General features: G+C 39.8%; 1 protein-coding gene across 3 annotated transcripts in view; it reads right to left on the reverse strand.

Moving 5' to 3' along the window:
- Positions 1-27,988, reverse strand: part of si:dkey-151g10.3 (serine/threonine-protein kinase WNK2) — a 98,790-nt gene that overhangs the window by 33,876 nt on the left and 36,926 nt on the right. For all 3 annotated transcript variants that reach the window (XM_049486428.1, XM_049486427.1, XM_049486426.1), the window contains exons 2-4: positions 23,644-24,820; positions 1,595-1,767; positions 68-288 (exon numbers count right to left, since the gene is read on the reverse strand). In XM_049486428.1, coding sequence (XP_049342385.1) covers positions 68-288; positions 1,595-1,767; positions 23,644-24,351 — 1,102 coding nt within the window. In that variant the 5' untranslated portion in view covers positions 24,352-24,820. The remainder of the gene's footprint in view (positions 1-67; positions 289-1,594; positions 1,768-23,643; positions 24,821-27,988) is intronic.

Here is a 27,988-nt window from a genome sequence, read left to right on the forward strand (position 1 = left end):
TTTGCTCATTCTCATTTAGAAAAACAGCCAGTTTGGATGGAGAGCATCAGTAAACAGTTAAACTCACCTATAACACTCTTAGCAAAGGAGGTTCTCATAAGAGTGGCCAGACCCAGGTCTCCGATCTTCACTGAGCCGGTGGGACCTGTGATGAAGATGTTGTCACACTTGAGGTCCCGGTGTACAATCGGTGGGGTTCGTGTGTGTAGAAACTGCAGGCCCTTCAGGATCTGCCGGCACCAGCTGCGCAGCACCTTTGGCTTCATGACCTTAAAGCGCTTCAGATATCTACAGAATAAAAAAGACAATAGAGAAATCCCTTGTAACAATGACATCACAGTGCTGAACTTCTACAAAGATGATCACTGACAAGATATGTGACAATAAAACCAGATACACATTCTTTTAACCAAATTATAGCACCATGACACTCTCCACATTAAAACACTGCGCGTAATAACTGGAAATGGGGCCAATCAGACTCAATATATACATATAACTCCTATATATTATACAGGAGTTTCAGTGTAGTTCTCCAGCACGAGACTCCGAACTGAAGCAGTATTAGCATTAGCAGTATTAGCATTAGCCACTAACCATGCTACGCTAGCTTTTTCACCGTTCAGAGATGAGTATTATCAGACGGTAGTCTGCATGTTTACCTTGTTAAAACAAGGTACGTGGGACGAACCGTTGATATCATCCTGGCCTACCGGGTTCCTCAGTGTAGCTCTGTCGGGTAACATTAGCCGCTAAACGCGGCAATCCTTAATTGAAATCTTTGTAGATTAACAACCAGCACTTTTTTGACGTGTTTTTTAAAAATGAGAATTTTGTTTACTTAACTTAATTAGCTTAATTAGAAGAAAAACATGGTGACACCCCTGTTCCTTACTAGTTTCGCATAATACATCAATCCAATGCACCTAAGGTATAAAAACATACCAGAGAGAACATAGACATTTATTGATAGTTCAATAAATCAGTTAATCTGGTGCGCCTCATAGTGCAAAAAATATGATACATGGATTAAAACCTTACTGGACATTATATCTATGGAACTATCAACGTCTTGTATACACTGGGCTTATATACATAAAGCCAGGACACTGAGGAGACGGCATGATAATTTTGAGAGGGTGAAGTTGCTTATTTTACATAAGTGAACTCTCGTAACTTCTGTGATTGATTGTAGGAGTGTTCTTTTAGATGTGACTATATTTTGCTATGTCTGGGTGGGGTCTGTCAGGAGCAGGGGTGGGAACCGTGGGTGGTGGAACACAAAAAAAGAATCGGATCAGAACAGAAAACATGTGGATCAGCTCCATCACCAGTCATAACATTAATATTAATAGGCCAGCTAGCTAGTTATACACAGCTCATGCTAAATTGTCAGCACTTGTCCTCAATACTTTAGGGTGGAGAGTACCTTGAAACGTATCACCATAGAAACTAGACTGTGAGGAAAGCACTACAGCGCAGAAAGCAGAAGCACTTCTGTCGCTGTGGCCTTCAGATTATAAATAACCTGGAGACGTGACTCAGGAAAGATGACACAAACAGCAGAAAGAAAGGAGAAAGCGCGAGAACTGACGTTTTGAGTGTTCCCGAGGTCATGAGCTCGGTGACTAGAACAATGCACTTCTTCCCTCGCAGCACAGACTCCCAGGAATCGTAGAAGCGCACGATGTTGGGGTGCTGCAGACCCTTCAGCATCTCCGCCTCCTCTTTGAAGCGCTGCTGCTCCGCCTTGGTCAGCTTCCGATCCTGTAAAACACAACATGAACATAATGCTCATACTGGGATCACAATGGTGGAAAAACAATGACTGTATATTCTGCAAATATGGGTTTCCATGATTCTCGTCTCTTCTGTTCTATAGAAATATCTGCCAGGTTGTCGTGTGTTGTTTTTCCACTAGTGTGAGCACAATAGACACTAGAGACTCTCCTATACATTTGTCTCAGACTGCCTTCATTGAGTTTACAGTGCAGTCTAATGAATACAGCTTTGATACAGCTGATACAGTTTCTACAGTAAGTGTAATGTTCTACCATTATCAGTGCAGTTCATATGTGTATATATATATATATATATATATATATATATTTTTTTTTTTTTTTTTATATATAATAAAACAATGTACATCAAAAATTACACATTACAGAGTCCAGCACATCTAACTACACTAACATTTGCTGGCTGTGTAAGAAGTCAGGTTTTCTAACATCAAACTTCCAAGAAAACTTTGCACAGAGTTCAGTCTGTTCATGCCACCAACAGCATGATAAAATAAAAACATTAATAATAGCATAATTATTAGCATCCTAGATAATCAGTAAATCCTAGATAATCAGTTATATAAAAAGTTATACAGAACAAAAGAATGTTACACAAATAAATTTAATTGCTATGGAGATAAAAAGGCAAATAATACTTTAAAAATATATATATTTTTATTTATTAATTGAATCTTGATCTTTGAGTCCATTACATTCATTATATATTTTTCCATCACTGGAATATAATAAAGGTCTGAAAGGGTTAAAAAATGATTTCTGTGGAAAATTAAAAAGAAATATTAGCAACTATTAAGTAAAACAACAGTTGGAATTAAATTCTGGATATGGAAAGTTTAGAGACAGTTTAGATGGGAAAAATAGATGGAAAATTAGATTCATATGTTTTAAAAAACACATGAGACATATGAGAATAGGCGGAGCTACACATCATACTACAACCAATCAGCAAAGGTGATAGACCTGTGATTGCTTCCCTTCTTCTTCTTCTTCTTTTTTTTTTTTAGACATTGTGAGAGATCCTGTGTGCTTTCCATTCTTATTCACACTAATTTAGGGTTAAAACATGATTTCTACAGATATGACGTCTATAAGGTAAATTATAGAAAGGCTTAATTAGAGCTTAATGAGAAGATACTGCATGTTTTGTTCCGGAGCGTACAGTCATCTATTAGTAGATCATCTATTAAACTCGTGCCGTCCCTCCCGATAAATTAATCACATTAATGACTCATTAATACAAGCCGGTTCCCTTGCGCTGTAATCTCAGTATCATTTAAATAATGACTGCAGAGCACAAACCAACGCTTTATACATTGTGCATTATTAATTACGGGCCTCGTGGCGCCATTGTAGGATGGGGGGCTTCAGCGAGACGCTGGCTGCGGTGTGAATTTGAGTCCCCCTTTAAAAAATGTGCTGGGAGAGAGGAATGCTGAAGGCTTTGTGTCCGTCCATTCACTTTTACTGCAAGAATGTAACCCTCCCAAATACGCTAGGTTATACTGGCCCTGCGCCAAACCTCTGCCATTGGCTGCACTTTGCAGGGCTTTGGGGACTTTTAGGGACGGGAGGGGGTTAACGGTTTGGAGCCGATGCCGCGGCTGACCACAGCAAAATGTGTTTTTTTTTTTTTTTCAGCATTGGCATTTGGTTGGTGTCCACTCCAGCATCTAAACAGACAGAGATGTGCAATCCTTCTCTCATGTCTCATGGGAACATATTCATGTTCCATCCATACCAACCAGCAGGTGGTGCAAGCACGAAGCGGCTGTACGAGCGGTGAGGCAACACCCAGCCGATAACAGCCGATAACAACACATTTCTGCCGCGCTGCACGTGATCGGCTTGCCCCGGTGCGGCGGATGCGCCCCAAATCCCCTCTCTGGCACCGGGTGCTGGGAACGGCACAGCCAGACAACACCACTGCAGGCTGATCTCACAGCGAATCACAGCTCAGCTCTCAGCGTTCAGATCACTGATCAATCCTGAAGCAGTGATGCACAGAGAGGAGCAACTCTCAGAGCATCCACATCCATATTCACATCAGCACCGTCCTACAGAACGAGAACGCAGGACTCATCTGCATTATAATGCACATTATAACTCAAGACACAAGGCGATATGTTGGGAAATGTAAAAAATATATATATATTAACCCTTTAACCCCTAAACATGCCAGCATTTTTATCAGTGCCTGATATTACATAGCAATATTTTGAAGATTTCTCTTTAAGCATTACATATCATCGCTGTCCCATTAAAAAAATGCTTACCTCCATTTTTGACGTTTTTTAGTTTACTACATAATTTAAATAGATAAACTTACACTGTGCCAAAATTTCTTGATGAACGGACCAATAGAAACCAAGTTTCTATCGAAATTCAAGTAAATCTGCAACTGTCAAAATATATGATGTGAATAAAAAACATACAATTGGCACTTTCCTAAACTTTTTACATTTTAAAATAATTAAAATATATTTCCCTAAATACAAAAATGTCTTCCAAACCTTTCGTTTCTTTACAGTTTTCTATTTTTTATGTCTATTTTCAATAACGCAGAATTTGTGGCTGATTCCTCTTAAAACTGATCTGAAGTTATTAAGTGTGTTAAGAGAACAATACAGCTTCTCCAAGTGTTTTCAAGAAGTATCCAAAGCTCTGAAACCTTTCAATATGTGAATAACTTATTTTACTCCAGAGATATAAAGGTAAAGGCATTTATATCACCTTCACCAGATAGATAGATAGATAGATAGATAAGCTTTACATGAGCTTACTGACAAGAAAATCATGTGAGTTACAGCTTAATATGTAACAGTTCATTAAAAAAAAAAAACATTTTCCATCACTGTTTTTTATGTTAGCTTTAGCAATATTTTAGCAGCAGACTAACCGGATACCCCTCTAGAGAGTACATAACTCAGCCCGGTACAGTGAGAATCACAACATAAACCAGACACCCTACATAGTTTGAAAACACTGACTTGGACCTGGATACCCCTCTAGATTCACAAAAAATTACTGAACGGAGTATCCACTACTGGTGGACCCTTGTTTTGACAATGATGATTTTTTTACACAGTTAATTATGCCAAGATGACTGATCTGAACAAAAGACATATAAAAATACCTTTAGGTGTTTGAGGGCTCTATCTAGGAAGTCAGTATCAAGGTCAATACTGAGGTAACATCAGTCAATATTTTGTGTATCCTAGTATGTGTCATTTTTTGAAGATTGTTTGCTACTGGATCAGTTTTAAGCTTTTTAAAACTTTAAAAAACACAACTGGAGGAATATGATCTCTGATAATAATCTGAGAGACTTGATACAAGCGACCCCAGGACATGTGACTCACTGCAACCTAACAGTTATGATACCTTCTCCAATATCTTCAGCAGAGGCTCACACATCTCGCTTGTTCTCTCAAATACAGCAGAGTCACCGAGAAAACAGAGAAAACACTTCAGGTTCTGAAAGTGTGCTTAGTGTCAGATTGTACAGAAAGACTAATCTTTTTAAAGAATGTTTGCATAAAGACGAGAACCAAGCGTAAATCATACCAACGTGAAGGAGAGAAAAGTTCAAAGTTATCATCTGTTATGCTTCAGGGTCAATTGGCAAATTAAGTCTGAATACAGAACACAAATATGGCATTGTGTATATTGTGATCACTTGACTGTGCTAACCCTCAGTGGCAAACGGTGTTGGTTTAGCGTGACCTGAGCGGGTCAAAGTGATGAAAAGCTTAGAGGATCGAATACCATCACAATGCTCACTAAAGCAACACAACCAGAGAATTAAGGCGGCCAGGAGGTTCACACAGCCACATTTAACACAAAATCTCACAAACGTAGACCAAGAAATGAACTAATCTACACCAGAGTTTGGGTGTGGGTATATGAGTGTGACTTTCTTGTTTGTTTAAATGTCTTCTCTCACTAAAATCCACTTTTTCTTGTTCTTTGTGAAATACAGCAGGTCTCTCTGAGTTGTTTATGATGCTGCACATAAAACTGTCCCTCAAACTCCATTGTCTGCAGCAGCTAGTAAAAGAAAATGCTCAGAAAAGCGAGTCCATCAACGCCACCTTGGCTCACGACTGCCTACAGGCAGATCTGAAGCTATACAGAGACACGTCTCGTCAGACAGGAGCTAACAGCGCTAGGAACAGCATGGCAGCTCGTTCCTGTGTTATTTGTGCGAATAACACTTGAGTGTTTATATGTTTACCCTGTAATTCAGAGCTAAGGAACAAATTGTTGGAATTAGTCTATGGAGGAAAAACACCACCAGCCAAGTACAATTGAGTATTTTTAAAACTGTTTAAGTAAAAATCCACTCCCGGACTACCCACCTCTGTGTGTAAGTAACTATAGGTTTAAATAGGATCTCCAGTGGATTTCTTTTCGTTTTACAGAGACTCTAAGACTCTAGGTCAGTGGCTGAACTGCACTTAGCAGGGCATTATTGCACATGTTGTAAAGTAACATATGACAAACACATTGCAAAGACTGTTACTAATGTAAAATTGTCTTTATTTTAAAACGTTTCTAACTGTTGTCCGTCTCACTGTTAGCCAATCAGAGGCGATAGGTTTCTATGTTTGAATATTTATGAGCAAGAGCCGAAATCCTATTGTGTGTATTGCGGATAAAATGGGATAAACATTAGAAATAAATGACTGTGAGAAAAAATGAAGTGAGAAAAGTTTTTGAATTAGAGCAAAAGTGTAAAGGATAGATAACTCTGATCTGATTTCACAAAGCATTAACTAGAAATAAATTAAAAATAAATTATTACACAAAAAACAAATTTTTTTTACAAACAGTTTACCCTTCATGTAAAAGGCAGTAGTCTCTTTTACAGAGTTTTAATTATTTTATATGATACTCCTTTATTGGTTTTATTATAAGGCCATTCAAAACAGCTTGAAATTACACACAAACATAAAAAGTTGTGTAATTTACCAGCTTATCTATAATTAAAAATGACTCAGCACTATCTCTCTCTTTCCCTGTCTCAGTCTGACAGACGAACTCAAATGTCCTTTTCTGGAAGTCCTGTCTGGAGCCTTTTCGCTCCCTCCCCCTCCATTCCCCAGAACTCTTACAACAAACTTCATGGTCACGGCTAAAAATAAGTTCCTCTAGTTGGAACCCCTACTGTTCCCTTTCCTCCCATCAAAAACACTCCGCAACCCCCATCACAAACACACACACACACTTGCGCACACACTCGCGCACTGGCATCCATCACAGTGTGTTTACAGCACGTCTCAGTCTGCAGTGAGGAAGTGTTGCAGCGTGGCACATCTGAATCTCAGACAGCTCCTGTCTTTTATCCTCCTCTGTCTTCCTCGTATCTCAGGCTTTAGGCTGCTGCCGCTTCTTCCTCGCCTTCTCGGGTTTCAACCTGAGCGCGAGTCTCTCCACATGTCGATATGTGTTTACTGAGTCATGTGCATTAGTGTTAACATGTGCTGAGCTCCAGATTTCCACAGCTGAAATGCTTACGTGTTTGTCTGCGCGCCACGTTGCACCGCTGTCTGCTCCAGCATCGCTGCGTCTGCATGCGGTTTCCCTGCTTCAATCCACCTCAAATGTGTTTCTGTTCCTGTGTGTGTCTTTCTTTAGCTTTAATTCTGTTTTCTCCATGTTCGCTGTATCTACTAGTGCATCTTAAAGAATTAGAACATCATTGAAAAGTTACTTTATTTTAGTAATTCAGTTTAAAATGTGAAACTCATATATATTATATAGATGTATTGCACACATGGGCTAACAGCCAATAAAAACACAAAAATCAGTGTCCCAGAAAATTAGTATTATATATTATATAAGACGAACTGGTACTTTTGGCAGTGTGGGAAGTGTGCCTGTAAGTCCTGCTGGAAAATGAAATCCACATCTCATTCCATAAATGTTGTCAGTAGCAGAGGGAAGAAGCATGAAGTTCTGTAAGATTGTGCGGGAAAACAAAACTGCACTGACTTTAGACTTGATAATAAAACACAGTGGATCAACACCAGCAGATGATGGACATGACTCTCCAAACAAACCATCACTGATTGGTGGAAACTTCACACTAGACCTCGAGCAGTTTGGACTGTGTGTCTCTCCACTCTTCCTCCAGACTCTGCTCCCTTGATTTACAAATGAAATGTAAAATTTACTGATGATCAGTGATGGTTTGGAGAGACATGTCCGTCATCTGCTGGTGTTGATCCACTGTGTTTTATTATCAAGTCTAAAGTCAGTACAGTTTTGTTTTCCCACAAAAACAAATAAATTAACTTTTCAATGATATTCAATTTTCTTTTTTTTTTATTATTTTCTGCAAATAAATGCTCCAAATGACAATATATTTATTTGAAATTTGGGAGAAATGTTGTCTGTAGTTTATACAATAAAACAACAAGGTTCATTTCACTCAAACATAAACCTATAAATAGCAAAGTTAGAGAAACTGATTCAGAAACTGAAGCGGTCTTTAATTTTTTTCTAGAGCTGCATTTACTATTATACTAACATTATACATTAAGGATTATCCTTTATCTTACTTGTCATATCGCCCAGCACTGTTTGTGTGTGTGCTACTCTACTTGTACCAACACCTTGTCCCCTGTGTGGGCCGTCTCCTGTCCTGTACTGTCTTGCATAACTTGGTGTTCAGCTGCCTGTGTCAGGCCAAGGGCAGCAGTGTTAATTATGATAATTATTAGTCATGTCAGGCCAGAATGATTCACAGAACTGCACAGAAAAGCACAATCTGTAGCAAACAAACACAAGCGCCCATACTACAAAAAATTTAAAAAACAAAGACGTATTACACGTTCGTTCTTTGAATAACATACTATATGTTTGCAGTTATAAAACATATGGACAGAAGTATTGGGACATTGGGTTTCATTTTTGGTGGAGGGGGGATTATTGGGATTATTGGGGATTATATTCATTTACACACATTTATTTAAACCAAGTTAGAATGTTATAATTACGCAGTACTCGCTTTCACAGTGCGCACATCACATGCCCTAATAACAGTTTATGAGGCGGAATATCTACAGAATATTTAATATATAACAGACACCTCTCTTAAGGGTACATCCCTTAGCCCAGTAATGTATAAGAGTATCAGAAGACTAACCGGACATCCCTCTCGTGAGTGCATCACTTTACACACCACATTACAAAGTTTCGAACAATGACCGAACACCCTTTTTTGGAGAGTACACCACTGAGCCAAGTACAGAGTTTTAGAAAACGAACTGCATACCCCTGTTTAAAGAGAACACAACTCTTCGCAAAGTAAAACATTTTAGAACAATAACCGGATACCCCTCTCAAGAGTACATCACCTTGTACAAAGTGGGTATCAAAGCAGTAACATACTTTGGAGAAAAATCTTATTTCTTCAACATACCACAACATTTTGGGCAGTTTTCTGCTAGTTCCAACTTTGTGGAAACTTTGTTAAGGTTTGGGAAGGCCCTTTTTGTTCTTTGCACAAAGCAATGTTCATAAAGGAGGCATGGTCGGGTGAGTCTGGTGTGGAAAAACTTGACTGGTCCACACAGAACCCTGACCTCAACCCCATAAATCATGTTCAGTGTAAACTAGTATGGAGGCCGTGAGCCAGGCTTTCTCGTCCCACATCAATGTCTGACCTTACAAAAGACTTTATGGATGAATGGGCTCTCCAACTTCTTCAGAAATCTAATTCTAGTTTTCTAGTATTCAGGCAGAGAGAGAGAGAAAGAAAGATAGAAGTTGTAAAAAGGTTAAAATGAAAAACGACAACTCTTAAACACACAAAACCCACACAAATGTTATACTAACCTCAGGGTAAAATAAATAAAATATAAGAGTATATATGTATTGTTTGACCACTTGAATTATAATACAAACATTTTCTCTCCAGTTCCCAAGGGAACAATTTCCAGAAATGATGGTTCAGTGCTCACAAAAGCCACTGTGCTCAGCCAAGACATTTTTTACTTCTACAACTTTTCCAACACATCTGTGCTCCCTAACGCTTCTTGCTGTCACTCGTCCGTCTGACCGTGTAATTGTGACCCAATATGGACGCATCTTTGGATGATGAAGCTAGAGGCTACATGCTACCCTATTTAAAGATGGAAGAACAGCACTTTTTAAGCAGAAAAAAGTGTAAGAATGTTTTTTGTAAGCTAAAAACCACTAAATAATAATACATTTCTTTGATTTTACCTAATTGAAAACCTCTGGAATATAATCAAGAAGAAGATGGATGATCACAAACCATCAAACCACCAAACTGAACTGCTTGAATTATTGCACCAGGAGCATAAAAGGCATAAAGTTATTCAAAAGCAGTTTGTAAGACTGGTGGAGGAGATACAAGATGCATGAAAACTGTGATTAAAAACCAGGGTTATTCCACCAAATATTGATTTCTGAACTCTTAAAACTTGAGAAATAAATATGAATTGTTTTCTTTAAATTATTTGAGGTATGAAAGCTCTAAATGACAACATTTTTATTTGGAATTTGGGAGAAATGTTGTCTGTAGTTTATAGAAATAAAACAATGTTCATTTTAATCAAACATATAACTATAAATAGCATAATTTTTTTCCAGAGCTGTATATGGTAGCTGGGGAGCTGTGCCAGTTACCTGCAGTGGAGCTTGTTTTAAGTAAAGTTAAGCTCAGCTCAGACGTCTGCCTGAGCGAGGCCTGCGCTATTACACAAGCTGTGTTTACATGTTGAAGCCCTGGCTGTCTGTTTTAGCAGTGAGACTATAACTCAGGCGATCATAAACTCTGCAAAGCTTCTGACCCTTCTCGGTCCAAGGCCGGGGCACGAGTCGAGTCAGGTGGTCTCATAAAGTGCCGGCTGAGCGAGCCGGTAAGGGAGCTAGTGAGCGAGCAAGAGTATGTGTGAGCGTCCAGCAGCTTATCATATCATACGCTGCCTCCACTCAGTCAAACACAGTATCAACTTCCTGCTTCTCCCCATCTCCCCTCCCACTAAATAACCAGTCATAATGGAACCCCTGGGGATCGGTAAGTTAATTGTGCTTGTACACAAGCCTTTCATCAGTGTATATATTTATACGTCTTCAGGGGCTTTCTGAAAGCAGGAGGGGGGGTGTAAATGGAGGACTCACATTACAGCCATATCCACTGAGGTACAGTACCGTCAGTTGCTGTGGAGGCAACATAATATCAACCAGCTTGATGCATGGGCAACCCTATCCTCCGCACACAGAGGGAATTTGTGTGTGTGGGGGTGTATTAGCGCATTGTTGGGGAGCAAGTACACGATTTAGCAGTTAGGGGGGGGGAATGTGAAGCGATGGCTGATGGGATTAGATTACTGTAATCTATTACAGATCAGATTAACGAGATGCACGCTGCAGCTGAAAAGGGTATGCTTCACCCACATTTCCGTTATCTGTGAGTTTGTTTTGTTTGATTTATTTGATTTGTTTTGTTTTTTTCACTTCCCCAACAGATAACCTGAAGCATTACTCATGTCATTTCTGACATTCAGAGATAGCTGGACCAGCCTCCTCCCATAACTCACGTCCGAGTGCTCTTTTTAAAAGCATTTTCCATCATTTCCCAGCAGACCTCCTCATCATTCACACAAAAACAAGCCTGTTGACTGGCTGTCAGCTGGAGCAAAAACTCACTATAAAAGTAGGAGCAGGATTGCAACAATTAGTCGATATTTAAATTATTTAAACGTGTTAACCACAAATTTAATTGTTGACTAAAAGTGCAACTGTTGACAGAAGCGCAATGGGTTACACTCAACTTATAAATGGCTTTAAAATTTTATGTTCAGCTGTTTCTATCGTTTTCAGAGATGAATGAATGAATGAAAGAATGAAGTTCAACTCATATAGAGCCTTTCTAGAAACCCAGAAACCCAATACTCAGCCCTCATCTACACACCAGTGAGAAATGGTAGCCAGTAGCGTACAGCGTACTCTCAACCGGAAACCACCGTCCACCTGGATGACTGCATCAGGCACTACAGCATTTACCTAGGACAAAGTGCCAATCCATATCTGGGCACAGTCACACACAAACTTACATACATACCACACACAATTTTTTCTGGGCAAGTTAAAATATTGAATTTTCCTGATCTCCATATTTTTTGGACTGTGGGAGGAAAACCCCTGGAGTCTCCGGAGGAAACCCAGCAGACACGGAAGGAACATGGAAACTCTACTCAGATAAGGACTTGAACCCAAGACCCCAGTGCTGGGAGGTGAACGTGTTAACCACTAAGCCACTGTGCCGCATGTGGAATAACTGAGGGATGGAGAACATGGCAGAAATTATTGGAAAAAAAATAATCATCAGATTAGTCAACCACTAAAATAATCATTAGTTGCCGCCCTATAAAAGAGAGTCAGAGCTGTTCACGTAAAAAAAATACTGGTGGCCTCACGTTGACATCAGGTATCTGACGTAGACTTCAAATGCCATTTTTAGACATGAAAAGCTGACCCACCTTCAAAGGAGAAAAAACAACATCTGATGTACTGTATGAGATACGGTTTCTTGCAAACATCTGCTTTGGTTACATCTTCCCCTCTCTTTAGCCTAATTGGATGGAATATTCAGTGCTCATTAGAGTAACAAAAGGCAGACATAATGAGGCAAGACTGAGCCAACAGTGAAACTCGAACTCAGCAGTCTGCATATGTCTTTATTTCACCAGGTCCTTTCACTACACATTAGTGGTGTAACAGATCACAGATGACCCGTTCATCCATACAGATCATCTCTCTACAGTTTGGGACAGACGTGAACCGTGGAATAACTGCCAGAGTTTGACCATAACTTTGTGGAATTAGGGCTGGGAAATTAATCAATTCTAATTTTTCCCATTTTCTCCCCAATTTACACAGTCAATTACCCAACCCACTCATTAGGACTCACCCTATCACTAGGGATGCCCCAACACACCAGGAGGGTGAAGACTAGCACATGCCTCCTCCGATACATGATACGTGAAGTCAGCCACCGCTGCTTTTCGAGCTGTATAGGAACAGCCGCTCAGTTCCGATACATCAGCTCACAGACGCCCTGTGTTGTGGACATCACCCTAGGAGTGATGTGGGGAGAGAGAGAGCACCATCTACCCACCCAGAGGGAGCAGGGCCAATTTTGCTCCCTCTGAGCGCCGGCAGCTTGATGGCAAAGCTGCATGAGCGGGGGTTCGAACCTGCGACCTCCTGCTCATAGTGGCAGCACTTTAGACCGCTGGACCAATCAGCACCCCTTTTTGGTTTTCTTAATACTTCCCTGGAACACAGACTCAAACTAATTCTAATTGAGGCAAAATGTTCAGTTAATCATGATACTGATTTTAAGTCTAAGCGCCAAGCACTAAGTGGAGTAGAGGTGGGCCAAAATATAGATACAGCGATTATATTGGTTAAAACCTTAGAACTTTTTGATATATATAATACACATGGGTATTATGGTATACGCAAGTGTCTTACCCAGATCATAACAAGAGAATTTAGGAAGATACACAAAAATCGAGATTGAAATCGAAAATACCCTTAGACCTAATACATACTTAAATATATACATATAAAAATGTTCTATTTTGGAACAACTTATGACAACTTAAGTATATTTGAATTGATATTAAGATATATTTAAAAACAACATAAAAGCATTAGGTTGTGCTTTTGAGTGATATTTCTTTTCGTATAACTTCTGCTAACTTAAGTAGACTTAAAGTATATTGTAAATGTACTACTTTGATGCCTATTGATGCACATATTGTGTACTCCTGCAATAAGTAAGCAAATATTTAAAGCAGTATTTAACGCCCATACATATATATTTCCTTTCAATACCACGTTTAATTTAAAGCATATTCCATAAAAATACATTTTTTGGAAATACAGAGAAAAAATATTTTGTGTATATTCCAAAAAATGATCTTAATAACGTCATTTAATTTAAAATGTGAGGTCTGAGACCGATTTAACATGCAATTCTAAAGACTACCCAGGGCTAGTACCGGAGTTTTGAGCTCTCCTCATTACAGCAGCAGAAACTCTGGGTTGTTCTGGGTGCTGTTCCTCTGCAGGCAGGGGCAGAAGGAGTGTGGATCTCTCGTTCAGGGCACGGTTGTCTTGAGGAGCACATTATTTGCTATCCTTTATTTTCCCAATCCTCTCTGAGTCTGGGATTCATGCTGACACTGTGCATCTGACAGCACAGTTGCACAGTAACCTCTAGGCTGTGAGAAGCAGAGAAAGGCAAAACCCGGAAATCTGTACGAGGGTTCACTGAGTTTCACAGCCTTCAGCAAGCACGTTTACACAGTAAAGAAGACTTCTGGTGCTTTTTTCTTTTCCTCACTCAGCTGACATTTCTTTGTGAATATTTTAGAGTGAGGTACAGTCAGGGAGGAATTGTGTGACTTTTAAACAGTTTTTTTTAAATACAGTACAATCCAGACTTTTTGGGCTTGGACTTTTTGACTTAATGGTGAGTTTCCAGTGAAGTTTCCAGTGCACTAAGGCTGGGTGCAGCAGTATTAGCATTAGCTGCTAACCGCATCGCTACTACTAGTAAACAAAGCTCAATAGTGCTAGACTGAGGAACCGGAGTCTGAGACTACAGTCCAATATACTTGCCTCTGAATGATTGAAAAAGCTAGCGCTGCAGTTAGCAGCTAATGCTAATGCTTACTGCTTTACTGCTCCTTAATACCTGACTGGTAAAATTCATACATAAGGCGCACCAGATTATAAGGCACACTGATGATTTTTGGGAAAATTAAAGTTTTCATTTTAAGTGCGCCTTATAGTCCAAAAAATGAAATAAATACACACTGGATGTGTTGAAGTGTTAACGTAGCCATGGAGCAGGTTCATGTTGTGGAAGAGGTGGAAGAGGCTGAGCTGGGCCAGACTGGTCTGGTCTGGGCTGCCTGTATTCAGCCAGTTGTGTTTCTGCTTCGGTTGTGCTGTCTATGCAGGCCTTTTGTTCCAGCCTGACAGGCACCCACTGTAATTAACTCGCTGGATCACTGTGTATACACACACACACACACACACACACACAGAGAACCGCAGGCTTGCACACATATACACACACATTCATGCCATGCACATGGCAGCAAACACAGATAGACAGTTTGACAGGGCCACAGGCAAAGGGCACAGCGTGTGTGTATGTGTCTGTGTGTGTGTGTGTGTGTGCATTCATGTACACATGCAAAGTACATGCACATGCGCACAGTAACACTCCACATGTTAACCCTTTCTCAAACACACACACACACATTTAATCAATTAAACACTCCTTTCTATACACACACACAGAAGCACAGGGCTTAATTTACACAGCTGTGTCAACCTGAGTCGACCTGCTCTGCAGCAGCAGTGTGGGGTAATCACAGAGCGGAAAGCTAGCGTGCATGAAGAAAATACAGGAGCTGAACACAGAGAAACAGCAGAAGAACAGAAGAGAGCAGAGGAGGAGAGACTGTGGCCGCGGCGTGAACTTCGATTTCCCACTCTTTCAAGCTGAATTAGTACAACTAATCCCCGACTCTGCAGTCCCTTTCAGGATGCCGGCTGTGTGAGGTGTGTGTGTGGGGTGTGTGTGTGTGTGTGTGTGAGGGAGAGAGAGTGCGTGTGTGAGAGAGAGAGAGAGAGAGAGAGAGAGAGAGAGAGAGCGAAAGAGAGAGAAAGAGAGATAGAGAGGGGGGTGTGTGGAGGAATTTCAATACTTTCATGAATTCCCATGAGAAATGGATGGGGTCTGTAACACGACAGCACCACTCCAGTGTTCCTTTATTAGATCACTTTTTGGCCTATTCACACTTTACCTAGTGCTGGACAATATGACCAAAAATGTATATCACAATATTTTATTGTATTTTATTTTTGCATGACTGGGCTTTTATACAGGTTTGTGAATTACTATACTGTTAAGAGAACATATAATATAAAACACTAAGGCTTTAAATTAATTCTTTGATTCGTATTTTGTGTTTACTTTCTCCTACAAAATTACACAATACAGAAATCAGACTGCATTAGCATACAAACAGCTATATAATTAAAACCTTAAAATAGACATTAAAAAGAGATACACCAACAACTTTAACACAACTTCCTTTTAAAATAGTTCCATAAACATTATAAATGGTCTTTTATTCAAACAGATATTTCTCAAAAGCTCTATAATGCAAGTATGACACATGTTTAATATTAAATTACTTTATTTATATTATTGAAGCCATTAGAAGCATTACATTATTAAAATCAGCCACAATTCCATTCTTTCTCCAGTTAACAAATACATTCAATTCAGTGTGAATTAATATTATCCTTCAAGCTACAGTATTAATATATTTTAAAGGGCTATAATTACTGCTCTTGATGTTTATTTTCACCTCGTATCCAGGGTTTTAGGGAATGAATGATTCTGTACTCAGAACCGATTCTGGTCTCGTCTGGGGGACGAGAGAAACTTTTCTTTAAGCTGTGGATCGACTGTGCAATTTCTGTTTAATGTCTCTTTTCTAAGTGAATAATTGCTGTTTGCTGTTGTTTTTCTATTTTTCAGAAAAACTGCTGTATATGGGGACGGATATGTATTTTGTAGTATCTGATATGCAGGTGAAGTGTGAGCCTGCTGTCACTGCTGAAAAATAACCTAGAGGAAACCCAGTATAATCCACCCCGAGGTTCCAAAAACAGTGCTGGGTCCATTCCTAACTACCAGAAGCTTTTAAAAAATATTTATATATGCAAAAAGATAGATGTTAGTCAGAAGGACACACCGCCAATGGACACACATAAGGACAAGCTGCCAGAAAAGGGGGGAATTTTACTCAATAACAAACAAACTGGATGCTACAACACAGGAGAGGCTGTCTGGACCTCCCTGAGAGGCTTACTCTGCTAAACTCACACTATGAGGTTATGCCCTTGTCTAATATTATATGTGTCCAGCTGATTTAGGAGACACACTGAACCCATGCTGAGACTCAGTGCCTGTCTCTGCACATTTACTTTACTTTTCTATTCCGCACTGTGATGAGATGAACAATGTCTCAGTAAGAACGTGATTAAACTTACTTAGTATTAGTACTTAAGTACTTAGTATTTAATATTAGTAATGAAAATTTTTGAATATTGTGAACGATTTTATACATTGAAATATCGTGCCATATCACCCACCCCTAATTGTCATATCAGGGTTCTACTTTTTTTTACTGTTTTAGCAAAGGAAAATTCACACAGTTCTCATTTCCCATTATATAATATTTACTAGAGACAGACGATATCTGTCCAGTATCATTTATTTTACTGTAATCCTGGATATATGGAGATCTTTGATATTTGGAGTGCATTATAATTAGTATCATGACATTCTGGATCATTGACTTCTGTTACAAATCTAATACAATTGTTGTATTTTTTTATATCATATAAAATATCATTAAAAAAGTATCATATCATACATGTATGCAATAATAAAATGTATTTTTACTTTTGTTGCAGCAGTTTTTTTTTGTGATATATATATTTTTTCAGTGTTTTGTCATATCGCCAAGAGTATCGTTATCGTTAAAAAACATTAAAATCGTGATATTAATTTAGTGCCATATCGCCCAGCCCTAATGATGAGTTTCACATTGAATTACTGAATTACTGAAATAAAGTAACTTTTTTTTCAATTATATATATATGTTTGCCTGTTTTAGGATTGAATAATAGCTGTCTGCAGGGCCATTAGCCACAATTTTATGATCCATGAAAATTAACTTAAGGTCTTTTGTGCCTACGGCTGCATGAGAGAGAGAGAGAGAGAGAGAGAGAGAGAGAGAGAGAGAGAGAGAGAGAGAGAGAGAGAGCGCAATAGAGCACAATGTGTCTGTGTGCAAAGTTAGAATTAAACACACAGTCCCTCCTGGGAGTGATGCCATGCTAATCCTCTGTTTGGCTCATCACTCTCACACACACTCTCACTCCCCTCCTCTTTCTCTCTCTCTCTCTCTCTCTGCCCATGACAGGTTCACAGGAGCTCATTAGAGCAGCATGTAGTGCTACAGCAATAATATCAGCCTTTAGTTTTTATTTTTACTCTTTTTTTAACCAGGTTCAGTCCCCGGTTGTGAAACAGTACAGGAGCACGGGGGGATGTTTTTCTGCAGCACTCAGACTCAGACTGCACTACATTATGCATTTGATTCGTCTGCGAGTGATGTTCTGCATTACTGAGCTGAGGACGGGTACACGGCCAGGGCACTGGGGCTTCCAGCATGGCTTCCCCTCAGTGTTTTGACTGCATCATACACTCACCCCCTTCACACACAGTCAGCCATCACCCCAAGGAGATCCGGACAAATTATGTGACCTTTAGCTTCATCTTTTTGGGCTTTAAACTAGGGTAGACCTACCAAGACCCCAGTTTGTAATGTTATCCCTTGTGAAAAGGAAGTATACTTAAGAGCATTAAAAGTATATGTTTAAATTAGGTAAAAAATACTAATAGTACATTTCTTTTTAATATAATTTATGAAAATACACATTAAATACACTTAAATATCTCTGTATTTCCATAAAATGCATTTTAAAAGCAATATGCTTTAAAATGGCATTAGTGTCATTAAATACTGCTTAAAGTGCACTTTAGTGTAGTTTTTTTCCAGTAGAATTAAGGTTTACACAATATATGTGTCAATATGCAAAGTAGTACATATATTTACAATATACTTCAAGTGTATTAAAAATGATGTTTAAAAAATCACTTAACATACTTAAATCTACTTTCATATAAGTTAGCAGAACTTATATGAAAAATGCACTCAAAAGCACAACCTAATGCTTTGTTGTATTTAATTACAATTATACCAGCAATGTGATTGGCTGAGAGGCGTTCTAAGAGTGCCATTATCAGCCGGTAATGCACTGTAACCGAAGCTCTCCATGTATTACTCCGCCACATATAGGTAAGCTAGAAACGATGCAGCGCTTACAAGCCAAACAGAGCTACAGCTACAAACAGAGCAGGAATCGAAGTATTTTAACTCATGGAGTGTTTATAACCAAACAGATTGTATTTTCTCATCCTATTTAACTTAAAATCTTTTAATAAACAGTGATAATGGAACTGTGGTATAATCACAATAATACACTCAAGGTTTGAGCCATAACGTCTAATATTGGCACTGTGTGCTGTTTGGTTTGTAAGCGCTGCATTATTGCTAGGTTACCTGTATGTGGCGGAGTAATACATGGAAAGCTTCGGTTACAGTGCATTACCAGCTGAGAAGGTCACTCATAAAAAATGCCAGTTAACCAATCACATTGCAGGGTCGTAACTAACTGTAGTATAATGAACCATATAGTGGTTCTGTATAGTGATCTGATTAGTATTGCCAAGTTCTTGCCATACTTAATTAAGGATTTACTTGTATTACACTAATGCAAACATACATTTTGATTAAATCATTTCAAATTATAACAATTTTACATTTTAAGACTATTCACTGTAAGCCTCTCTCTCCAGACAAATGAAATAACAGCATGTGCTGCCTGCTCAGAGCAGAGCCAGTGGCTCGGAAAGTGAGCTAAAGAGAGTCAGTCACCTGGTAGGCTGGCTGCTAACGTTAAGCTGGAGGTCAAGGCTGAATGAGGAAGGAAGAGAGCAGGCTGTCTGACCTACACAGAGTGCTCAAACTCACAGATTAGCCTTGGCTGCTGGGTGGAATTAGCTGCTAGCCAAACACATGACTGTCTAGCTCTTAAAGGGGCAACAAAGCCCCTGATTTTAGCTGACTTTAAGTTTGGGAGGGACACTGGGTGATGTATGGGTTTAGACACAGACATCATTCTCACCTATAGCACAGTTGAACCTGAGAGGGCGCTGCAGAGGCGGAAATTACCACAATAAAAGCTAATACATTTTTAAAAGTTAAGAAATGTTAATAAAAATATGGGAAAAATATGATTTTGGGTTTTGTTGCTCTTTAAACACAAAGCAAATAAGCAAAATGCAGAAAAAATAAGTAAAAATCACTAAATAAAACCATGTTTTCCTGTACGCTACTGTACCAGTCAGTGCTGCAGTGCTCCTCTAATCTTCTTTATGGGCCAAAAAACACATTTACCATGCTCAGTCTGCTACTGTCCTAATGAGTAGGCCTACTATCCCTGTCAATACTCATATCCTGGGGGAGAAAACAACTAGAGCAGCATCCTCGGCCTTCTAATAAACTCATTAGCAGGACAACCCACTGGTTCAATGAATGGCATAACCTTACTGGTGTTAACTCTAGAGAAAGTTTGTAGTGGCAGGATCCTGCCGATATGATATGTATCACAATACAGGGGTTACCATTTGATATATTTCAATATATTGTTATACTGTTAGCAATGGAATACATTGTGATATCTTTACTGTACTGATGCAGCATTGCTGAGTAGAATCACAGCGACTCGGTTCTGATACCTCAGCTCACAGACGCAGCCTTATGCTGATCAACATCACCCTAGGAGTGATGAGAGAAAAGAGCACCATCTACTGAACCCACCCAGAGAGAGCAAGGTCAATTGTGTTCTCTCGGGGCTCCGGCAGCTGCTGGCAAGCTGCATGACCGGGATTCGAACCAGCAATCTCCCGATCATAGTGGCAGCACGAACCGCTTGGAGTACTGTACCGTTTTTAATGTCAAAGTATTAAGATACTTTTCTATTATTGGTATACCATCCAAACCTTATGATAGAGTCAGTTCAGATTATCAAATATTTTCCTTTTTTCCCTTATTTTTTTAAGTATACCCACTTAAACCATTACTGTACTGGTTGAAATATGGGTGATACATCAAGTACAACCCAGCAGCAGTTCTGTCCTGTCTCTATCTGCCATCCATAGCACTACTGGATTGGTAGAAATTTACACCATATGTCAAGCAATCCCTTCAAGCGTGCTATTTTGTGTTTGTAAGAAACCCCAGAAGGGAAGCATTGCCTGCATTTGCTTCCACAGAGAGAGAGGAAGTCAGAACATGTCGAGACTGAACACCACCACTGGCAGAAATCACAATTCGGTCATATAAATTTACTCAGTCTAGCCAGACAAATGTGACTGGAGAAAGCAGCTGGAGCCCTGCCTAAAAAAATAAAATAAATAAAATAAAAACCTCACATTTGTTTAGTGAGAGTGAAGTTTCTGAGAATGGAAGCAGACACTCTGTACTGCAGAACTCTTTAGAAGAGATTGACCCATCAGACTGTTTAAGGCTGATATGCTGAGCTTAATTCATTTCACCCTGCTCTTAATTTCAGTTTTTAAAAAATGTAAAAACTCAGTTCGGGTCTTGCCTGTAGTATTTTGTACAGGAGGTACAGACAAAATGTGTTGTCCGGGTCCTTTTAAATCTTTTTGGTACTTCTTTGTGGGGTTTGTGACACACTGGTGATCACAATTAATGCGAACACACTGCTAAAGCATTGGCTAAGCTCCTAACAGAAGCTATATAATAATATAATAGCAAATATATAATGCAGGTACACACTTTTAAAGAGTGAACTAAATAATAATAATTCATTATTAAGAAAATTTAGTCACAGAAATGAGAATATAAATAAATAAAAACAAAACATAAATCAAAATGACTGGATCATTAATGTTTATGGGTTTTTTCTACTAAGATAAATATATCAGACAATATTAAGGTATATAAAAATTACTGAGGTCATGTCATTTAATTGTACGATAAGGTAATACCACAATTATCATTACAGACCTACTCTTTAATTTATATTAATATATATATATATATATATATATATATATATATATATATATATATATATATATTATACACACCACACACACACACATATATATATATATATATATATATATATATAAATTGTGATAATAGAACTAAATATTTCATAATAGTACACTTAAGCATATATATATATATATATATATATATATATATATATATATATATATATATATATATATATATATATATGGAATCATGCAGAGCTCCCTCATTCAGATATAACAGCTCTTATATGCTGACAGCAGTGGCAGCCTCTGCCTCGGAGTCCATTATGCAAAACTGTATTTTGCATGCATTCCTAGTAAACACAATGTAATGCAGTGTGCCACAGTCAAACAATTCCTCGTGAAAAACAAGCGCTCCTCTGTGCGCCGCGTCGTCATCACTGTAGTTCACTGCACAGTAAGTAGGCTGGACTCTCGGATCTGCTCTCCCACGGATACTTTCAGTGAGTAAACTATGGACCTATTCAGCTCGACTTCTGAAACTCTTTTCTCCCCTCTTCTCAGGGCACTCTGCTGTGAAGCGTTTCAAACAGATGGGGAGGGCACAGAAGGCTAAGATTTCTCTAATAGGTCCTGAAAAACTCCTAAGAAACATCATCCTCATTCATGCTAGCTGGGATAGAGCACTTAGGTAGAAACACATGATACAGGTGATGCAAAATATCTTCAAAAATCACGGATTACTCTGTTTGGTAACAGGCGACTAAAGGTCATCCTTTCAATGTCAATCATAGAGAGCTAATGCATTTTATCTTTGTGTAAGGCTAATTGCGGCATTTATTATATAATTAGGGTGAGACAAAATATTGATAATGTGAATAAAACGTTAAAATCATTAACATTAGTTGCTTGCCCGTGTTTTTTGTTGCTTGGACTACAGTTTTTTTTCCTGGTTGCGTGAGTTCACGTCATGTGTTTTTTGCTGTGGTACTGCTGGGTGGTTGGTGTGGCACAGTGGTACAGTGGATAACACCACGACTTGCCAGTGAGCTACCACCATGGTGTGGGAGACTGGGGTTTAATTCCTACTCTGGGTTACTGGATGCGGTTTTACACACAAAAAAAGAGTCCTTAGACTAGACTCCTAACACTCCTAGCCCCAGCGAAGTATCATAGAGAATTGTCTTGATACATCAAGTATTACATAAGTATTACATAAATCACAGTATGGTGATACCACGGTTACCTTGAAAAGCCCTGTGATTCTCATCTCTATTATATATATATATAATATCATCATATCTTTGGCACATATAGACAGCATGTATGTGGCGTGTGGGTGTGCAGCTGTCACTGTTATTACTGTATAATCAAGAAGAGGCGGCTACAGTTGTGAAGAACCTCACAGAAACCACGGACTACACATATAATAATAATAATAATGTAATGTATAATAATGATAAATATGATATATACAGGCATTGGTTGCCACATTGGTTTCAGCCACTACTGTGCTCTCTGGATGTTGAGGGTCAAAACAGGAAGTGTGTGATTTCCAGATTCAGGTGAACCCTGCAGTCACATTTAAAATACTGAACTGCATTATAGACAAATGAATACATACAATCTGACTATGTAAAATCTGATACTTACCAACATTTTTGACAAATTGTGATATAATATAATATAATATATAATATAATCATGTCCAAAAAAAGTTGGGTTTAAAACTAATATTTTTCAATTCAAACCTATCAAAGCCTATTTTAATGTATTATTTTTGTATCTGCATTATAAGCCAACAGCTTCAGACCAGCATCTTTGAGTCATTTTATTTTAGTTGTTGTAGTTGGAAAAGCTAACATTAGTTAAATAAGATTTATTTTCTTACTTAAAAAGTTAATATCAAAGTCCCTGATAAAGGTCTATCATTATTTCTAATTAATTTGCCAGATGCCTACAATATTTCATACAGTGCTTTACATACTACCTTAATAAACGCATTCATGTAATTCAGTTCAGCAATGTTAAAATGGATTGACTTACCTGTAACTCACACCAGGCCACCTCCACCCAGGTCTCAGTGTCCAGGCCTTTGTAAACTGTTTTAAAGGCTCCTCTGCCGAGCTCAATGTCAAATTTCAGAAAGCGTCCACCGGGCGAGGTGGCCACCGCCTTCATCTCTGCCTCCTCCTCTTGCTCGCGGTCCCGCTCCTTCCCCTTTAGAGCAGGAACCGACTGGCCACCCTTTTCTGGATCCTGGGCACCACCGTGGGTGCCCTCCTCACCCAGGGCAGCCGAGGCACTGGCGGGTAGCTGCTGGTTTCCGCTGCTGAACACGGAGTCCGAGGCACGGCGCTCGAAATGAGGGGCACTGTGAGGGGCATCAGCGGCCTCCTCCAACTCATCCTCCTCCTCGCATATCTCTACGCTCTTGCGGAAGAAGCGCTTGTTTTCGCGCTTAACACGGGGTCCGCCGGCGGCCGGAGAAGACGGGGTGGAGAAGGATAAGGGCCTGGCTGGAGTCTCCAATTCCTGGCCTCCTTCTTCTTCTTCTCCTCCCCCTGCGCCTTCCCCTCGCCCCGCTCTCCTCTCCTGCGTCTGGCTGGAGGGGAAGTCGGAGGGCGTGCTGCGAGTCCTCTCTCGTTCATGGGCCGCCCGGCTGCCCTGTGCCCTCTCCTCCTCCCTCTCTCCATCAGCTTTCTCTCCGGACGACTCTTCCGTGGCAGTGGGCTCTCCGGGGTCCGTCGCCATGGCCTATGAGCCTCCCCACTCCTCCTCCTTCTCCTCCTCCTCCCCCTCCTGAGCTCTGGCTCTGCGTCAGTCCCCGTCTCTCTCTCGCGGTGGACACCCTCTCGTGCAGATCGTGTTAATAAATCCACCACCGGCCTTCACCCTCCTGCCACGGGGCACACCAAACTCTCTCTCTTTCACCAGACTCTCCACCAGCTCACCTCTTCTTTATATCCGTTTGCTCTCGTTCACAGAGACACAGGAGGACACAATCTCACTGTTCTGTTAGTTTAAGGCAGCTCTCAGTCCTTACTCCACTCCTCTCCATCTCCCACCCACTCCCACTGTTCCTCCCAGTCCGTCCAAAGGCAGGTCAATCGGTAAAATCCACAAACTGTTTAATCCCAATTATTATAATCTATCAATGCAGGAATCAATCCACAGCAGGAATGTCTTTTCTCAGTGTTTGCAGAGCATCTTCAAGTAAATCCTACAAAAGAGAACAAAGAGAACGCAGATTTAGTGCACTGTAACCCTGCAAAAGTTGATTAAACTTTGCTTAAACATTTGTTTTAGTTAGTAATGTTTGCTAAAAACTTATTTAGAGTTGATTTGACTTTTACTCATTATGCAGATGTTGTAGGTTTTCATAATTATACTTTATAATTTATTTAGTCTTCCCTGTTCCCTATTCTCTATAGCAGAGGGTCGGCAATAGGCGAAACATCTGGCCCGTAAGGTTTGAACTATAATGAATGATATAAATAAAAGCATAATATATATAATACAATATATATATATAAAAAATAAAATGCTCCCCTGTCTCTGTCGCACTCCCTATCTTCCTTTCTTCTTGGGTTTACCTGCTTTGAGATCAACTGTTCTTTAGTTGGGTTCAACAACCCTCTGGGCTGGAGAGCTACTAGTCTGTAGCAGCACTCCATCCCATTACACTTCATTTTATAAAACATTTTTTTTTTTTGTGGCCCGCCATGTAATGTCTTGGAAAATATCTGGCCCGCAGCCAAAATTAATGGCCGACCTGTGATCTATAGTGAAAGAGAAATTGTGCCTTTCTTATTGTCCAATGAATTCAGTTGACAACACTGCAACTCATATCAGAGTACAGGTGCAAGCTGTGCTTAGCATGGTTTTACACCCTGGTATTTGTGTTTGAGAACTGAGCTGATAGGTCACAAGCCGTCTGAAAGCCCTGCTGAATGTATGTCCCTTCACAGGGGACAGAAAGAGGCGGACAAGCCTGTCTGAACTGCCCTTAATTGTTGTGATGGTGAAAAACAGGGCAAACTCTGAAATCCAGCACAAGCACATGTCCCTACAGGTTTAAATTCTCACAGCAGCACAAAAACCACAGGAATAACACAGCCTTCCACAGCCATACGTGATCTCTGTCAGACTTAATTAGATATGCAGAAACTGACAACCCCGGGAGGAAGAGGGATGACATAGGGCTGGACAAGTTGATTTGCTTTCCATTTCAAATACAGTTCACTGCTTAACCTAAACAGACAGCTGTAATAAAAGAAAAACAAAAGATGATATACTATTACGGAAAAAATATATTACAGAATAACTGAATATTGTGCATACCCAACTCATCCCCTACTTATCAACTAAATGACCTGTTCTGGTCACACTTGTTCTTTACCTAACCAGACTCTTACTGTACACTAATGGGCTGTCAGGATAAAGTCTTGGTGGTGAATACATTTATTAAGAGGGGAGTCAACTAGGGCTTTTCACAATAAACAAATGAAACAAGCAATGCACCAACAGAGGAATGCTGCAGACTGTGCTTACGTGACATAGGTAGAACAAGGCAAAGTAAGGTATAGAGAAGTATAGAGTGAGGCAGAGCAAGGTAGAGTGCAGAAAAGTGAGGCAGAGTCAGAGATAGAGCAAAATACAACCAGAATTAGTGAGGTAGAGTGAGGTAGATCATAGCAAAGTGTGGTAGAGTGAGGTACAGTGAAGTAGAGTGAGGTAGAGTGCAGAAAAGTGAGGCAGAGTCAGAGATAGAGCAAAAAACAACCAGAATTAGAGAGGTAGAGTGAGGTAGATCATAGCAAAGTGTGGTTGAGTGAGGTACAGTGAAGTAGTACAGTGAGGCAGAGCATGGTAGAGTGATGTAGCATGAGGCACAGCGAGGTAGAGTGAGACAGAATGAGGTAGAGTGAAGTAACAGTAGGTAGAGAGGCAGAGTGAGGTAGATAAAAGAGTGTGGTACAGGGAAGTAAAGAGGGCATCACGAGGTAGAGTGAAATAAAGTGAGGTAGAGTAACGTACAGCAAAGCATAATGAGGCAGAGCATGGTAGAGTGAGGTAGTGTGAGGCACAGACAGGTAGAGTGAGATAGAGCAAAGTAGAGTGGAATAGAGAGAGGTATAGCATAGTAGAGTGAGTGAAGTAAAGTGAGATCGAGGCATGGTAGAGTGAGGTAGTGCAAGACACAGCAAGGTAGAGTGAATCAGAATGAGGTAGGGCATGGTTGAGTGAGGTAACAGGAGGTAGAGAGGCAGAGTGAGGTAGATCAAAGTGAAGTAAAGTGGGGTAGAGCAAAGTACAGCGAGGCATAATAAAGCAGAGCAAAGTAGAGTAAGATAGAGTGAGGCAGAGTGAAGTAGAGTGAGGCAGAGCATGGTAGAGTGAGGTAGCATGATGCACTGCGGAGTAAAAAGCCAAAGTGAGTTAGAGCGAAGAAGAGTGAGGTAAGAGTGTGGTAGAGTAAGGTAGTAAGTAAGTGAGGTAGAGGTCCACAGTGAACACAGACACCAAACTACTTCTTATCCTGAAAACAGCAATGCAGAAAAAACTTTGAGGAACTTTTATTAATTTAGGATTTTTATTTATCTTGTTTAACACTGATATTTTAGATTACATTGATCAGATTTTTGTCCATATCATACATCCCTTGTATCCTCAAACATGTGCCAGTAGAGTGTATTGCAAAAAAGTTTAGTTTTGCGAAAGGGATGAATTTTTTTACTTTTCAGAAGCTCCTCAACATTAATCTAAACCATCAGATCATACACATTTCAATGCAGTCTGAGCACCTGACGCCAGGCAGGATCAGGATCCCCTCCAGCTGCAAAAGACCATTACAGCTATAATGGAAAGCCATGCTGAAGAGCATGCAGAATCCATTTCTTTGGTAGAAAAATGCAAGCCTGCTCCATTAGGATGCAGCTCTGCGAGTGAAGAGGTCAGGCCTTACAGAGCACCTGCAGCCGACAGCCTCTTCCTCCTCCTCCTCTTTCTCCTCCTTTCTGCAGAGCGGCTGACGCTAGGCCTTCGCTCCTCAGTGACTCAACAGAAGACGCCATTGCTCACAGGCTGGAAGCGCTGCCTGCGTAAATATGTCAACAGTGGCACTCAGGTTAAACTTGTGCAGATGAATAAATTGGGTAAGCTGATTAATTTGTCTAAATTCAAGCGAGTTCGCAGGCAAGCAGGGAGAGGGGTTAGCACAATCTGTTCCGAAAAAATGCCCATACACGGCTGAGGGCATAAAACTGCCCTTTAAATCTCTACTGTTTGATTTGACCAGCGTTTTTTCTCAGCCAATCACTGAGAAGTAGGGCTCTGTATTGCCTAAACGCTAGTTTTAAAATATTCATCATAAAACAGGTATTGCATT

The sequence above is a fragment of the Astyanax mexicanus genome, chromosome 13 (assembly GCF_023375975.1).
Source record: "Astyanax mexicanus isolate ESR-SI-001 chromosome 13, AstMex3_surface, whole genome shotgun sequence".
Taxonomy (NCBI): domain Eukaryota; kingdom Metazoa; phylum Chordata; class Actinopteri; order Characiformes; family Acestrorhamphidae; genus Astyanax; species Astyanax mexicanus.